Source organism: Mauremys mutica, chromosome 3 (assembly GCF_020497125.1).
Source record: "Mauremys mutica isolate MM-2020 ecotype Southern chromosome 3, ASM2049712v1, whole genome shotgun sequence".
Lineage (NCBI taxonomy): Eukaryota > Metazoa > Chordata > Testudines > Geoemydidae > Mauremys > Mauremys mutica.
In genome coordinates this window covers 118,839,801-118,857,275 of record NC_059074.1, presented here as the reverse complement: position 1 = coordinate 118,857,275, position 17,475 = coordinate 118,839,801, and the positions used below count along the sequence as shown (strand labels likewise).

The following is a 17,475-nucleotide window of genomic DNA, read 5'->3' as shown; positions in this document are numbered from 1 at the left end:
ACAAGACTATATACACTTCTAAATGAACTAGACTTATAGCTTGTCTACATTGCCCCACAGTTTGGAGTACAGGAGTGTGAACAGCAGCGCGCACCAAAGTGCTGGGCAGCAACTCCGCTGTGTGGATGGTGTGGGCACAAACTAAAAGGAATACAATGTACAAGCAAAAGAGTAATTACATTATTCTGTTTTCTGAAAACAATTAACTGCTTGGAGTTCCTCACTTCCAACAGCTGTAAATGCTGCAATGAAAGATCAAAGAACCACCAAACAAGTTTATTTATGTTTTAGGTGTATGAACCTGAACTTTATAGTATGAACTTTAACTGTTTTACTAGATCTAATTGCTGACTTAGCCATAAAACAGAGTTAGCAACTTACTTGTATCCGTCATCTAAAAAGATCAGTTTCACTAAATAGTACAACGAAGCCCTGATTTAGTTGAGCAAACTGAAGATAACAAGAGTCAAACTTAGATCAGTAAGTCTGTGGTCTCATCCTATACAAAAACATTACTTTTAGTAACTCTTACCTTGGAGAGATGGGCCCGCACAACGCTGCACAACAATTAGTAAAGATGTTGCCATAACTGTATGGATTGTAATTCTCTTTACCTCTTTTATTTGACCAAGATCCTTTAATCTGAAGAGACATGAATATAAAATATCACATACTATGTCACATACAATTGCTGGGGCAAATTAGGGGTAATCACAGTAACAACAAATATGATAATCATCATTTATGATTTGTGGAAGAAAAAAGAGGAAAAGAATGTTTTAAAGCATGTCTGTACTAATCCCACAGTCCTGAAAGAGCTTTGGGGGAATCTCCATGACAACCACAGAGACGCTACATCCACTATTTCAATTTCAGAATATGTAGATTGGTGTAATGGCTACTAAGCAAAGGTGTAGCCCACACATGGATGGGAGAATGAATTCCATGTCTTCTGTTGTCTATGGAGTTCCCTGAACACAGACTGAATAATTCAGGCTTTTCACGGGAAGGAGGTGAGTTAGTAAGTTCCTTAGTAAGACTGAGGAAGAGTTCTTGCTATTCTGCCTTGAAAAATAAAGAACAGGCATGCTGCACTGTCATAATTCCCTGTTATCTGAGGGTTTTCCATGGAAAGTGTTTTATTTAACAACACAGAAGACTATTAGCTCTGTCTATACAGCCAAGGTGGACCTCAATTCAAAAACAGATGAGGACTGCTATTTCATCTCACCTGTCTTATTTAACAAATATGGTGCATATTCTTCAATCTCTGGATCCTTGCCAAGATATTTATTATTGAAGAATGCTCTGCATCTTTATTCTTTGTATTTTGTAAAATACACAATTATAAACTTAACCTTTATGCAATAATCAAAATATATTTGATACACAAAAATGCTAGGTTTGGGGTTATCACACAATGAAAAAAGCTACAATAAATTAGATAAAAATAAAAAGTAAATTTTGAGTAATTCCTTCAAGAAGCTTATGTCAGTATATTTGGATTAAATGGAAAAACTAAAAAATGCTCTCTTATACCATCTGTTAGTTAGCTTTAGTCTTCCTTTAGTCTCAATAATTCTTTATAATCTGGTTAGGCGAGACATGAAGTATCTGTCTCCACAGTTAGTTAAATGAACTGTTGTGACACTGGAACCAACGGACCCATCCTCCATGTAGAATGGAGACTGTAAAAGTGGATAAGGCTGACCTCTGAACTAATGATTTATTCTCTGTTGGGAGAACCAGCCCTCACTTGCCAGAGCCCTCAAACAAAATTTAGTTTAAATGGCAGAAAGTAAAAGACAGACAAGACACATGATGGAACTTGTTTTCAAAACCAGACTGGTTGATATTTTCTGAAGCTTTGTTCAAGTCTGAGTTGTTTTTGATTTACAGATTAAGTAGGATTCTAGTGGAAAACATTGGAAAAAGGGTGCTATAGACAGCTGGATACTTCCCCACTTAACTGAAGTGTATAAAATACAGAGACTTTTTGAAGAACTGTCTTTCACTTGCATTTTGTTGGTTTTGTTTGTTTGTTTCTTCTTCTGTGTCTGTCATTTTCTGTTCCCAGAAACTGTTCTAATGGGTCTTATTGAACCTTGGTTATAACCAGGGCTGTCAAGCGATTAAAAAAATTAATCACAATTAATTGCACTGTTAAACAACAATAGAATACCATTTATTTTAAATATTTTTGGATGTTTACTACATTTTCAAATATATTAATTCAATTACAACACAGAATACGAAGTGTACAGTGCTCACTTTATATTTATTTTTTATTACAAATATTTGCACTGTAAAAAACAAAAAAATTGTATTTTTCAGTTCATCTCATACAAGTATTGTAGTGCAAACTCTTTATCATGAAAGTTGAACTTACAAATGTAGAATTATGTACAAAAAAATGCATTCAAAAATAAAAATAATGTAAAACTTTAGAGCCCACTAGTCCACTAAGTCCTACTTCTTGGTTAGCCAATCACTCAGACAAACAAGGTTGGTTACAATTTGCAGGAGATAATACTGCCTGCTTCTTGTTTACAATGTCACCTGAAAGTGAGAACAGGCATTCGCATGGCACTGTTGTAGCTGGTGTTGCAAGATATTTACGTTCCAGATGCGCTACAGACTCCTCTGTCCCTTCATGCTTCAAGCATCATTCCAGAGGACATGCTTCCATGCTGATGACGGGTTCCCCTTGATAATGATCCAAAGCAGCGTGGATTGCCGCATGTTCATTTTCATCATCTGAATCAGATGCCACCAGCAGAAGGTTGATTTTCTTTCGTGGTGGTTTGGGTTCTGTAGTTTCTGCATCAGAGTGTTGCTCTTGACTTCTAAAAGCATGCTCCACATCTTGTCCCTCTCAGATTTTGGACGGCACTTCAGATTCTTTAACCTTGGGTCGCGTGGTGTAGCTATTTTTAGAAATCTCACATAGGTACTTTCTTTGCGTTTTGTAAAATCTGCTGTGTAGGTGTTCTGAAAACGAACATGTGCTGGGTCATCATCCGAGACTGCTACAAGATGAAATATATGCAGGTAAAACAGAACAGGAGACATACAATTCTCCCCCCAAGGAGTACAGTCACAAATTTAATTGACGCATTATTTTTTTAACGAGCATCATCAGCATAGAAGCATGCTCTCTGGAATGGTGGCTGAAACATGAATGGGCATATGAATGTTTAGCATATATGGCACGTAAATACCTTGCAATGCCAGCTAAAAAAGTGCCATGCGAACACCTGTTTTCATTTTCAGGAGACACTGTAAATTAGAAGCAGGCAGCAGTATCTCCCGTCAATGTAAACAAATTTGTTTGTCTTAGTGATTGGCAGAATAAGAAGTAGGACTGAGTGGACTTGTAGGCTCTAAAGTTTTACACTGTTTTGTTTTTGAGTGCAGTTATGTAACCAAAAAAAAATCTGCATTTGTAAGTTACAATTTCACGATAAAGAAATTGCAATTCAGTACTTGTATGAGGTGAACTGAAAAATACTATTTCTTTTATCATTTTACAGTGCATATATTTGTAATAAATAATATAAAGTGAACATTCTGCATACTATTCTATTGTTATGTGCGATTAATAACACTTAATTTTTTTAATCGCAATTAATTTTTTCGAGTTAATCGTGTGAGTTGATTGCCATTGACAGTCCTAGTTATAACCCAATCAATATTTTCCCATCTAATGTCAAAAAGGATTAAAACTACTTTTGTAACTTGCATTTTCCCTGCAAGTTTAAGGTGGTTGTTTAACATCATATATAGTTATTATGAAGCTAAGCTTCAGACTATGAGAAAGAATGATGAAGTCTTTAGAACTGGGGTAGAATGTACTAAACACCTAATGAATCTCTAAAACAGTGGTCACTGCATCAAGTGTTACCAGGTCATGGTGCCCTATCACCTCCTTCCTCACCAAGACACACATACAAATATGCAGATAGGTTTTTTTTGCGGGGAAGGGGGGATACTCAGCAGAATCTACAGGAAAGAAACTGAAAATACAGACAATGAAAGTTAACAATCCTTTAATATTTACTAAATGAAAACAGGTATACAATTACACTATGAAGTCAAGAACTTACATCTTCATTTGTTGTTTGATTGGAGCTGATCAAATATGTATGAAAACCTGAGAGACCAACAATAGACCAAACGGAAAAAAAACACACGACAGCTTCTAGCACAGTGATTAAAAGTCAAGGAAGTACAAATTTGTATGAAATCTAATAATTAATAATAGCACTCACATAGTGATTTATGTCTTTAAAGTACTGCACTTTGAATTCTGCACAAACATTTGCTGAGTAATCCTCAAAACACCCGTATTTGGAAAGTATGTAAGTAAATGGTAGTACATAGTTTCACTTATAGACAGACAGAGAGCTTCATTCCATGACTTACTCAAGGCCACACGATGAGTCAGTGACAAAGATGAGATTAGAACTGTGTTTTCATAGCATCTAGCACAAGGGGTGGTGGCCTATGATTAGGGCTTCTAGGAGCTACAATAATTCAAATAAATAACAGTTTATGAGTTTCTGGCTTTCAGTCTCATGTGAAATCTATTAGACCAGTGAGATTCAGACTGAGGTTTGCAAGCAGCTCTTTAATGCATCTCCTGTGGCTCTTTGCAGCACATGATATTAAAACACTGTGATTTAATTATTAACCAATCAGGATGCTTTTACCATGTTATTAATCAATTGTAGTTGATAAATAATATTTGGTCAGTCATTTTCTTGTGAGAATAATATATATAAACTAAATATTCCCCATCATACTGTTTCAACATGAATATATAGTATTATAGTAAATGAAACAATGAATTCACACTACTGTAGCTTTTTTGGGTAATGTGGATTGCTAAATTGGCTCCTGAACCACTGAGGTCTGAGTATCACTGTAGTAGACCATGCTGTCTGTCCTCTATAACTGAAGCAGAGATACCAATTTTATATGTCCTACAAAATCATAATGATAACATATTAGCCTAGGTATGGTACAAATGCCACTTGTTCTCCATTACCATCATGATTACATTCACTGCTCTGTTATAAACAAACACACACACACCTGCCGTAGGCACATGACTGAGGAATTTGCAAGGCCTATTTACAACTTTTACCTTTGTGATTTTTCCTACTGGAAACAATGCACTGAAAACCACCAAAAACCTTTTTATTCATTACTACAGAATGAACATAAGCAAAATATTTCACCATTCAGTCAACTGTACCTCAATATTACTTTTAAGCTATGATCTTATTAATTTTTCTTCTTTTTCTTTCTTTCCAATCTACCTTCCCTCTCTTCCTTCTGCAGAGGCCTTTTTACCTTAACTACAACTCCCAAAAAATCAGTAACTAGCCTTTTCCAGGACCAACATCTATGTTACTATTAAATTGGTCAACATTAGGTGCTGTGCAGTGCAACTTACAACATGCCTTTAACTGTGACTTAAAGACAATCTCAATGACAAGGTATCATATTTTGCTCTTAAACCTTGTTTATCTCAGTAAGACAGCAAGCTACTACAACCAAAAGACCACGTCTATCCTTTCAATTGCTATTTATTTCAGTTTATGTACAATAGCTAGGAAATTGGAACTCGTCTTATTCTATATATTAATATATTTATGTTTGATAGTCTATATATACACCAAAGAAGAGAAAAAGTGTTGTCTCCTACAAAAATATATAATAAATTAATAAGGAACATGGCAACTGGAAAAGAACATGACGACACTTAATCTATACAAGTCATTTTCCAAAACAACTGTTTCTCAAAAATATTCACAAACAGAGACATTGTAGGCCACAAAATGCACTACTCATATCCTCATCAATACCTGTTTACATAAGAGAAAGAGAAATATGCATGACTCCTTAGCACTATGAAAATAAAGAAGCCAGAAAAAGCAATACCAGGAATGCCCTGGTCTCTTATCATTTAAAAATTACAACAAACATATTTAAGGCATTATTTAACAGTCAAGGACCATAACACTGCTGTGATCCAATAAACATGGGAACTATACATTATACAATTGCATAAAAATCTCTTAAAATATTGCTAAATTTGCAAAGTCATTATAATGCCCGTTAGCCACTGGCAACAACTTTGCTCTAACACAACTTAGTTTAAATGGCAGAAACTTTCAAAGCCAAGCAGAAATGGAAATGAGCCAACAATTCATTAGTTTTGCTTAGGGTATAAAACATTTATATGCAGCTCTTTAGAACTATATCTTGCAGAAACAGGATGGATAGAAGAACCATGATGAATTTCTGAGCAGCAGGTTTGCTACTTTTCTTCCTCTCCCTCAGGAGTGATTTGAAAGGTCACAGATGAGCAGGAAAGGAGCTTGCACTGGGGACCAAGCTGTAGACACAGCAGCAGGCAGCCTGTGAACAGAGAGCCTGGCAGGAGTTTGGCAGCAGCAGGATACAGGCAGAAGGCACACCACCCCCCTAAAATTGACCGCTGCAGGACAGTGTGGTAGAGCTCTTAAGTGAAATTGCCAACGACACAACTGAACACTGTCTAGCAAGATCTACTCATCTATATTTAAATTGTCCTCTGTGACAGGGTTGGACTAGAAAAGACTCCCCAGATATCAGGTCTGAGGAACACCAGTTACCCTCCTATCCTTATAGTTGACTGCCCCCTTGGGACAGAGTTAAGAAAAACTGTTTATCTTTGATTTCAGCTAAGGACTAAGCCATTGTACCTAAGATAGCAGAGGGGAAGCCATGTTAGTCTGTATCCACAATAACACAACCTATCCTGGAAAACGATCCCTCACTCTCACAGACCTTGGGCGGCATGCCAGTCCTCGCTTAGACAGCCCCCCAGCCTGAAGCAAATACTCGCCAGCAACTACACATCACAGAACACTAATCCAGGAACCAATCCCTGTAACAAACCCTGTTTGCTGTATGCCAATCCCTGTAACAAACCCTGTATGCCTACTCTGTCCCCATATCTACTCTAGCGACACCATCAGAGGACACAACCACATCAGCCACACCATCAGGGGCTCATTCATCTGCACATTTACTAATGTGATATATGCCGTTGTGTGCCAACAGTGCCCCTCTGCCATGTACATTGGCCAAACCGGACAGTCTCTATCTAAAAGAAGAAATGGACACAAATCAGACATCAGGAATGGTAACATACAAAAGCCAGTAGGAGAATGCTTCAATCTCCCTGGACACTCAATAACAGATTTAAAAGTAGCCATCTTTCAACAAAAAAACTTCAAAAACAAACTTCAAAGAGAAACTGCAGAGCTACAATTAATTTGCAAATTTAACACCATTAATTTGGGCTTGAATAGGGACTGGGAGTGGCTAGCTCACTACAAAAGCAATTTTTCCTCTCTTGGTATTGACACCTCCTCATCAATTATTGGGAGTGGACCACATCCACCCTGACTGAATTGGCCTTGTCAACACTGGTTCTCCACTTGTAAGGTAACTCCCTTCTCTTCATGTGCCAATATATTTATGCCTGTATCTGTAATTTTCACTCTATGCATCTGAAGAAGTGCGTTTTTTTACTCATGAAAGCTTATGCCTAAATAAATCTGTTAGTCTTTAAGGTGCCACCGGACTCCTCCTTGTTTTTGTACTTAAGATATTTTCAACCTTTTCTTTCTGCCAGCCCTAGTGAATAATCCTTTCCTTTTAACCATGTATGCAAGCACTTTTCAGGAAGCCACCAGGTGCTAGAGTCTATAGGGTCAGTGGCTAAATGCTTATAAGCACTCCCTTCTGAGACTATTTTATACCTGGTGATTTATCAAAGTTTTGGAGCACTGCATCCCCCAGAGCAACCTATTGGGGTGGGACCAATTATAGAACATTCCCTTATTAACAGAGCACTGTTAGTGATGCTTAATTAAGCACACTGCTTTACAGGATCTCATATTGTGGGTATTCTTGTATAAGCTTTTCTAAGGTCATCACCATGCAGTTTGAGGAACTTAAATACATGGATGAATTTATGCTCACAGCACCTGAGTGAGGAAGGGAAGCATAGGTCATTCTGACAGGCTACACTATCTGCACCTGCCAGGACTCCTGAGGGAGGGAGACCCACCCACTGTTCTGGGCATATTCAGTTAGCTCCTCACTTCACACTTTCAAATAAGGCCTGGTCTACACTAGGGAGGCGTAGCTGAAGTTGACGTATCTTAGATCAACTTACCTCTAGTCCTCATGGTGCGGGATCGACAGCCACGGCTCCCCCGTCGCCTCCACTTCCGCCTCTCGCCCTGGTGGAGTTCCGGAGTCGACGGCAGAGCGTTGGGGGATCAATTTATCGCATCTAGATGAGACGCGATAAATCGATCCCCAATAGACTGATCAGGCGGGTAGTGTGGACGTACCCTAAGTGCAGGAGTGAACTGCTGAACCTTGTGCTTGAGGACTCACTGAGTGTGAGCTTCCATAATAAGGTTTTTTGATTCAAGGTAAGTGTTTTGGAATTTGTCCCTTTACATTTATAGTAAAAGGAATAAAGCTAATTCACTTAAATAAGAGGTGCTCAGATGAAGATGTAGGAATTGCAAGGAAAACAAAGGTACAGTATAAAAGATGTATTCTCAGTTTAATATGTAGGGAGCTATTTATTTAACTCCCTGTTCATCAAGATAAGCAAATAAAGTAGAAGCTTATTAGTTATTAAAAAGATAATTGATTTACACATACTTGTTGAATATACAGCAGCTAGACTCAGCTATTGAGTACAGTAATATTGTCTACTACAGCTAGAGACCTGTACAGCTCGGTTTGTCACATAGCATTGTTAGTGAGGTATCCATTGAAAAGCAAGGCTCTCTCTTCACAAACTGTCTTGTCCCAAAACAAAATTCCCAGTGATGTTGATGCAATTTTATTTTGTATTGTTAGGAATTGCAACCAACCTATTAAACTGTCCAACATGTCACATTCTAAAAGAGCTGCTTCTACAAAATGCTCTATTGAGCCTCTCAAACTGGCATGACTCTGAATGCAAATTATGAAAAGCCTATTGTTCCTGTACAAGGATCCGCAAGTGTTGGATCAATTACCTTTTGATTTAAGAACAACTGAAAGCTTTTCCCATTTTGAGAGAACTGAAAGACTAATCCACTGTTAGAAGTAATTTGTAATTCTTTTATGTGGAAGTTATTGTTGTGCTATTTAGGATAGATCCCAGTTTTTAGGAAGCACAAACAAGCAGCCTTGCTTAAAAAGGAGGTTATGGCTCAATGATTCTACATCATGAACACACAAATCAATGAACATGATAAAAGTTAGGTCTGCAGAATTTAGCAAACTTGATATTTTAGAAATATACAGGTGACAACACTCAGGGATGAAATCTTGTCACTTCTGCCTTTTACATATTTCTTTAGCAAACATTGTAAGATTCTGCCAATTAATAAAACTGAAGTTTTTCCACAAATCCATCCCAGGTGGTGTGTGTGGGGTGTGGTTGTTTTTTTGTTTTTAATAGGCAAAACTGCCATTTTTGTGTATTTCTGGGCAAAAATCTAGTTTTGTGCACAAGAGCAAGTATTCTAAGGTAAAACAGTAAAAAGGCTTTGCTTTTGCAGAGCCAGTGTAAAGAATGATTTTTGCACTGGCTTTGTGAGTGATGCAAATATTTTCACATATCTATATATCAGCCATCCACACATATTAGTGGGAAGTTGGAAGGGCTATAGTCCCACAGAAATTTAAGCAGGAAGTCAAGTAGAAGTTATGGCAGCTCTCCAGCCTTTTCTGTCTGTTAGCTCAGTGGTTTTCAAACTTTTTGTATTGATGACCCCTTTCACACAGCAAGCCTCCGAGCATCAGCCCCCCCCCTTATAAATTAACAATGGTGGGGATACTTTAATTTAATGAGGGCTCGGGGCTGTCAGCACCACAGAATTGACAGCTTGTGACCCCGATGTAACCACCTGGCGATCCCCTGAGGATCACGACCCCCAGTTTGAGAACCCCTGTGTTAACTGTTCTCACCTGGGAGTAGAAGTCAAAGAATCATAGAAGATTAGGGTTGGAAGAGACCTCAGGAGGTCATCTAGTCCAACCCCCTGCTCAAAGCAGAACCAACACCAACTAAATTATCCCAGCCAGGGCTTTATCAAACCAGGCCTTAAAAACCTCTAAGGATGGAGATTCCACCACCTCCTTAGGTAACCCATTCCAGTGCTTCACCACCCTCCTAGTGAAATAGCGTTTCCTAATATCCAACCTAGACCGCCCCCCCTGCAACTTGAGACTATTGCTCCTTGTTCTGTCATCTGCCACCACTGAGAACAGCCTAGATCCATCCCCTTTGGAACCTCCCTTCAGCTAGTTGAAGGCTGCTATCAAATCCTCCCTCACTCTTCTCTTCTGCAGACTAAACAATCCCAGTTCCCTCAGCCTCTCCTTGTAAGTCATGTGCCCCAGCCTCCTGATCATTTTTGTTGCCCTCCACTGTACTCTCTCCAATTTGTCCACATCCTTTCTGTAGTGGGGGGCCCAAAACTGGACACAATACTCCAGATGTGGCCTCACCAGTGCCGAATAGAGGGGAATAATCACTTCCCTCAATCTGCTGGCAACGCTCCCACAAATGCAGCCCAATATGCCGTTAGCCTTCTTGGCAACAAGGGCACACTTTTGACTCATATTCAGCTTCTCATCCACTGTAATCCCCAGGTTCTTTTCTGCAGAACTGCTGCTTAGCCAGTGGGTCACCAGCCTGTAGCGGTGCATGGGATTCTTTCGTCCTAAATGCAGGACTCTTCACTTGTCCTTGTTGAACTTCATCAGATTTCTTTTGGCCCAATCCTCCAATTTGTCTAGGTCACTCTGGACCCTATCCCTACCCTCCAGTGTATCTACCTCTCCCCCCCAGCTTAGTGTCATCTGTGAACTTGCTGAGGGCGCAATCCATCCCATCATCCAGACCATCAATAAAGATGTTGAACAAAACCACCTCCAGGACCGACCCCTGGGGTACTCTGCTTGATACCGGCTGCCAACTAGACATTGAGCCCGACAATCTAGCCAGCTTTCTATCCACTTTATAGTTCATTCATTCAATCCATACTTTTTTAACTTGCTGGCAAGAATACTGTGGGAGACTGTATCAAAAGCTTTGCTAAAGTCAAGATATATCACGACCACTGCTTTCCCCATATCTACAAAGCCAATTATCTCATTATAAAAGACAATCAAGTTGGTCAGGCATGACTTGCCCTTGGTGAATCCGTGTTGACCATTCCCGATCATCTTTCTCTCCTCCAAGTGCTTCAAAATGGTTTCCTTGAGGACCTGCTCCATGATTTTTCCAGGGACTGAGGTGAGGCTTCTCTTTCTGGGTTCTCCTTCTTCCCTTTTTAAAAAATGGGCACTATATTTGCCTTTTTCCAATCATCTGGGACCTCCCCCAATCACCATGAGTTTTCAAAGATAATGGCCAATGGCTCTGCAATCACATCAGCCAATTCCCTCAGCACCCTTGGATGCTTTAGACCCATGGACTTGTGCATGTCCAGCTTTTCTAAATAGTCCTTAACCTGTTCTTTCACCACTGAGGGCTGCTCACCTCCTCCCCATACTGTGTTGCCCAGGACAGCAGTGTGGGAGCTGACCTTGTCTGTGAAGACCGAGGCAAAAAAGCACTAAGTACTTCAGTTTTTTCCACATCATTTGTCACTAGGTTGCCTCCCCCATTCACTAAGGGTCCCACATTTCCTCTGACCTTTTTCTTGTTGCTAACATACCTGTAGAAACCCTTCTTTTTACCCTTCAGAACCCTTGCTAGCTGCAACTCCAGTTGTGCTTTGGCCTTCCTGATCACACCCCTGCATGATCAAGCAATATTTTTATACTCCTCCCTAGTCATCTGTCCAAGTTTCCACTTCTTGTAAGCTTCCTTTTTGGGTTTAAGCTCACTGAAGATTTCACTGTTAAGCCAAACTGGTCGCCTGCCATATTTGCTATTCTTTCGGTACCCCGGGATGGTTTGTTCCTGTGCCCTCAATAAGGCTTCTTTAAAATACAGCCAGCTTTCCTGGACTCCTTTCCCCCTTATATTAGCTTCCCACGGGATCCTGCCCATCAGTTCCCTAAGGGAGTCAAAGTCTGCTTTTCTGAAGTTCAGGGTCTGTATTTGGCTACTCTCCTTTCTTCCTTTTGTGAGGATCCTGAACTCAACCATCTCATGGTCACTGCTGCCCAAGTTGTCACCCACTTCTACTTCCCCTACCAATTCTTCCCTGTTGGTAAGCAGCAGGTCAAGAAAAGAATGGCCCCTGGTTTGTTCCTCCAGTAGTTGCACCAGGAAGTTATCCCCAACACTCTCCAAAAACTTCCTGCATTGTCTATGCACTGCTGTATTGTTCTCCCAGCAGATGTCAGGGTGACTGAAGTCCCCCACTAGAACCAGGGCCTGTGTTCTGGAAACTTCAGTTAATTGTCTGAAGAAAGCCTCATCCACCACACGCTCTCGCTTCTAAACTTAACCCAAAGACTCTCACCAGGCTTTTCTCCAGTTTCATACTGGAGTCCTATGCCACTCACAGGTGAGAACTTGTGAAAAAGGCAAGAAGCTGGTGGAACATATTAAAATAGCACAGTGACATTGAGGGCATGTCTACACGACCTTGCAGTTCAGATAAAAGGAGTGGGAACAGCAGTCCACATAAAAGTGCTGTGCTGCAACTCCCCCGTGGGATGCTGCATGTTCAAACTTCAAGGTCCTGAGTTTGCACTAATGTAGTCCTCTTCAAAGTCCTTCAAAGAGGACTACATTAGTGCAAACTCAGGACCTTTCAATTCATGTACACAGTGTCCACACAGGGGAATTACAGCACAGCACTTCAGTACACATTGCTATTTGCACCCCCTTAGTCTGAACTGAAGGGCTGTGTAGACATGCCTTGAGCTACATGTATAAAGGTAGTTAGGGATGGGGGTGCAGTTGAGGGAATCTAACAAACAACTTGTTACTTGAATTAATGTTACCTAGGACACAGTAAAATCTGTCCTAAATGACTGACAAAGTTATCAGCATAAGTATACTTTGGAAATATTGGACTGTTTGGTGCCACTTAATATTTTGGTTTTCTATTTTATAATTGACTTTTTCTATCCCACCAAAAGTCAACAAATTCCAAATAAATGTTTTCCTCTCATGAGAGTGGATGTATTACTCAGCAAATGTGTATAATTATCTCTTGAAATGTGTGTGTGACGTCAATAAATGTTAAATGGACATTATATACATTTACCTAGAATACAATAGACCGCCCAAAAGATGCAAAATAATAAAAAAAGGAGAGCTCTTTTCTTCCCTACATGCAACACTAAATGAGAAACGATGCAGAAATACTAGACCAAATGGTGAAACCTTTCTTGAGAAAGTCTCAATTCCATGCATCCAACAACCGCAAAAAAACCAAAACCTGGATACATTTAGCATATAATTTCTTCCTTAATATTAATGTAACAAAATCTACAGCACATTTTAATGAAAGGATATCTTGCTGGACTGTCCTTGAGGGCATTTAGGAATCCTGCTTGCTGTGATCCTGTGGAAACAAAAAACAAATTTTATGAATGAGTAAGAATTTTCAGTATAGGCTGCTTTCATCATAGATCACATCCACAGATCAAAAACAATAAGAGCCTGAAGATCAGCTGCATAATTATATTTTGAAAGTATTACAGCTGAAGTTATTCAACAAAAAAGTGGCAGAGTTATAATCAGATCTAACATCTGCAGGGTATTTCTCAGTAATACCAGATTGATGTCTGCACCGTTTTGCATTAATAAGATTTCTAATTATCCCTCTGTTCTTTTCCACCCTAATATGGAAAAGAAAAGACTGTTAGCTACTTTTGGGCTTGGAAATCCTGTAAGATATACACCCTGCTATGACCCAGATTTTCAGCAGTCCCTAGCTTACTCTGGGTGCAGCCAGGCAAGTTTGTGCAAATAAGCCAAATACAGTTCTCTGTTCCTTGGGCCAGTTCTACACCACCTCCTGCCCCTGTCTACATTAGGATATCTTGAGAGTTGCTCCAATTTATGCTGACTGGATATGGCCACCAGGGCAACATCCACTAGCTGGGAAGAGCCAGAGAGCCAGCATGTTCCGGGCACACTCCTTACACCAGAGAGGAAGGGTGGTGTAGAAGATAGCTATGCCAGCTCCATGCTCACTGGGGAGTCCCCACATTGGGGAGATTTGTCCACTTTCCAGTCCCTATGCACTGAACTGATACCAAGGGGCTGAAGAGACTGGCCCTTAATGCTACACACATTATAAACAACTTTGCATTCTACTGTATCATTTAACCATTATTCATTTAATACATCTTAAATATTTCCCTTTTAAGAAAATTCTCCCTCCTTAGCCAAAGAGGATCTGATGGGGGGAAAAAAATCTTGATGACGACGATCTTTTAAGAGACGCCATTTCCATGGGCCAGACTAGTGGTTTAGAGTGGTCGCTATTAAAACAAGGAAAAAATAACTTGCCTTATATTTTTCATTCTTGATTTTTTTCCCCAGGATTCTCACACTTGCAGCTTAGTTTCATGGCACAACTTCTCTCAGGTGTCAGGCCCTTAAGTACACCAGCAACAGGTAGGTGTGTGAACAACACTCCCTGTTGGTGGTCATACATCTCTAGTCACTTCCTGATTCACCATAAAGTGAAGGCTCCTCAATCCAAATAAGTCAATCACAAAAACAAAATGGCTGAAAAATTAATGCCTAAAAAAGAAGTTGAATGAATACGAAGATAAAGTCTATATTGAAAAGGTTTTCCTCTCTGAAACTGAGTGGATGTGGGTGGTTGAGTGAGAATCCTGCAAGATGATGATTTCAGAGAAGCAGAATTACTAAGTAAGTAATTTTCTCTTCTCCAAAGATACTATCTGTATAGAATTCTCACTCTTGGAAATAAAACAGCGCAAGTGGATGTCAAAAAGAAAAAGAGCATCATTAGGTAATTCTAGCAGGCAGAAAGAACAAAGCCAAAGCTTATAATGTATGTTTTCTTTTTTGAAGTATATTTAAGGGTAAGACAGCTTCCCTCCAAAAAAGGTGCAACAATGACAGCCTGTAGGATGTATAAAAAATACAAAACAAGCTTCACAAATCTGGCCAACTCAAGGGACATGCCCCCAAAGTTATAAAACTCTAGATGCTAGAAATTTGGACTTCAAGGGAGGTTCGGCAGGATTGAGAGACTGAGATAAGATTGCTTCTGTGCTTTGTAAATGTATGGAATAAGGACCATTTGACTACTTTGCATATGCCCATAATGAAATCTTTCATGAGTTAGGCAGGGAAGGCTGGGGAAAATATTGTCAAGATAAGTTAGCTCATCAAGGTGGAACTCCATAACTACCTTGCAAAGGCATCTCAGATGAGTCCACAGCTCTTTATTCTTTTAAGATTTGGTAAAGATTGATCAGTCACAACAGCCTGAAGTTAGCTCACTCTGAGATAGTCACTAGCACTAGGAAAATAACCTTCCACATCAGAAACTTGAACTCACAGGTACTGAGTGGCTCAAAAAGAGCTTCCCAGGAGCACATTAATATTCCATGACACCAGCAGCTTTTTAAATAAAGGTTTCAAAAGAATCAGTCCACCAAGAACCATGCAACAAGTGGCTGAAGAGACACCTTTGACCAGCTCATGATGGGTTGCTGATAAATGAACTCAAATTGAGTTAATCTTTAAGTTAGAGTCATACAGGAGAAGAAGGTAGTCAAGCAGTTTTTGAAAACCTTTATAACTTTCAATATTAAGTCCTTCTCTTAGATAGTTTCCACAAGGGTAAGAGAACTCAAACCATTGGTTCGAAAACACTAATCCTACTGTGCTCTTGCCAGTAATCAAGCTGTCAGACACACTGTCACATCCCAGACTGGGATGGAGTAAAGTGTTATGATTCTGAGTGATCAGCCACGGCTAGGACTCTGATCCTGGTGGGACCGGCCTTGGCCATCTGCAAAAGATAAGAGAACCTTACTGTGCTAGTATGAAGCTATTAGGATCAAGTATTTATCTCATCTGGATTTGGCCAGACTTGTGGAAAGGCATACAGGAACCTCCTTCCTCAGTGGATGGAAAAATAAGTATCTTTTGTTAATGTAGTGCCTTCTCAGTGTCTTGAGTAAAAGATGAGTGGTTTCTCATTGGGGTGAATGGTGAAGGGAATGACATTTAGTGTCCCACTGTGATGAAAAATCTGATTCACTACTTCCTGATCCAGGGGACCACTTGTGAGGCTGTAACGTATCTACTAAGGAATTTCTTGGGTCACAGAGCCCTCTCCCTCATTGGAAGGGCTTCTGGAGAGATAACCTTATGCTGACTTGTTTGTTTATATAAAACATAGTAGCCTGATTTGCCATTTGAATCAGGATCATCATGAGAGATATCAAATCTCTGAAGATCTTCATCGAATTCAGAATCTCCCTTGATGTGCAGTTGTTGCTCTTAGAGAGTTCAAGTTCCTGTATAGGGTCCCCATCCCTGGGTGAAAACATCAGAGGTCACTGATATTTGGATAGGATGATTTTGGATTCAGATTCTATTTAATAGTTGAAGACTGTTTCTGGAGTATCAGGTAGGTCTGGATGTCTGTAGTCCTCTGGATCTAATGTAAAATCAAGATGCTTGCTTTCACTGGACTCTCAGGGTATACTAGAGATAGTCTTTTGTGCACATATACCATAAGTTTTACAGCTAAAGTTGTGGCCATGAATTGTAACATGGCCAAACTGTCACCTGCTATTCCTTGCATATCCTTTCGGCCAAACTGGCATTGTCTTGGATATTGTCCTTGGATAAGAAGGTTTTTTGCCAAGCTGTTGAGTGCTCCCTTGCTGCCAAAGGGATGAGGCAGTGGAGAAACAGCCTGAAAGAGAAACAGAGGGAAGTATCTTTGAAGCTGCATGAATTCCAAATCACTGCACAAAGACCAAAGTCTCAAGGAAATGAACTGAAACTTTGAAAACACCAAAGCACAGAGGTGCTTAAGCGAAGCACTGAAGCACTCAATGCCAAATGCAAAGACAGGGATTAGGGAACTGAGGTTACTGGAGACTGCTCCTCTATCAGCACTTATTGGCAAGCAGCAGTTAAACAATTGCAGGATTACCAAAAAAGACTGGCTGTCAAAGGAAAGAAACACAGAAAGAATATCTGAAGCAGGACAGGCACTAAGGGAGCTCAAGAGTTGCGGCTACAGTTAGATACAACTTTTGCAGAGAGCTCCTTCGAAGACTGCAGTCAAGAAAGGACTGGATACATCCAAAAGCTGAGGTTAAAGCACCTGGGTTGCAATCAATCAGCAGCGTCGAGGTTGCTCAAACTCCTACCTGCTACCACTGCCCTTCGGGACCAAACAAGCTTTTGGGAGGTTTTGCTGTCTC

General features: G+C 39.9%; 1 protein-coding gene across 6 annotated transcripts in view; it reads right to left on the bottom strand.

Moving 5' to 3' along the window:
* LOC123366829 (palmitoyltransferase ZDHHC14) overlaps positions 1 to 17,475 on the bottom strand; it is a 328,341-nt gene that overhangs the window by 184,271 nt on the left and 126,595 nt on the right. For all 6 annotated transcript variants that reach the window (XM_045010630.1, XM_045010631.1, XM_045010625.1 and 3 more), the window contains 3 exons: positions 13,559 to 13,607; positions 4,107 to 4,209; positions 533 to 642 (listed from right to left, as the gene is read on the bottom strand). In XM_045010630.1, coding sequence (XP_044866565.1) covers positions 533 to 642; positions 4,107 to 4,209; positions 13,559 to 13,607 — 262 coding nt within the window. The remainder of the gene's footprint in view (positions 1 to 532; positions 643 to 4,106; positions 4,210 to 13,558; positions 13,608 to 17,475) is intronic.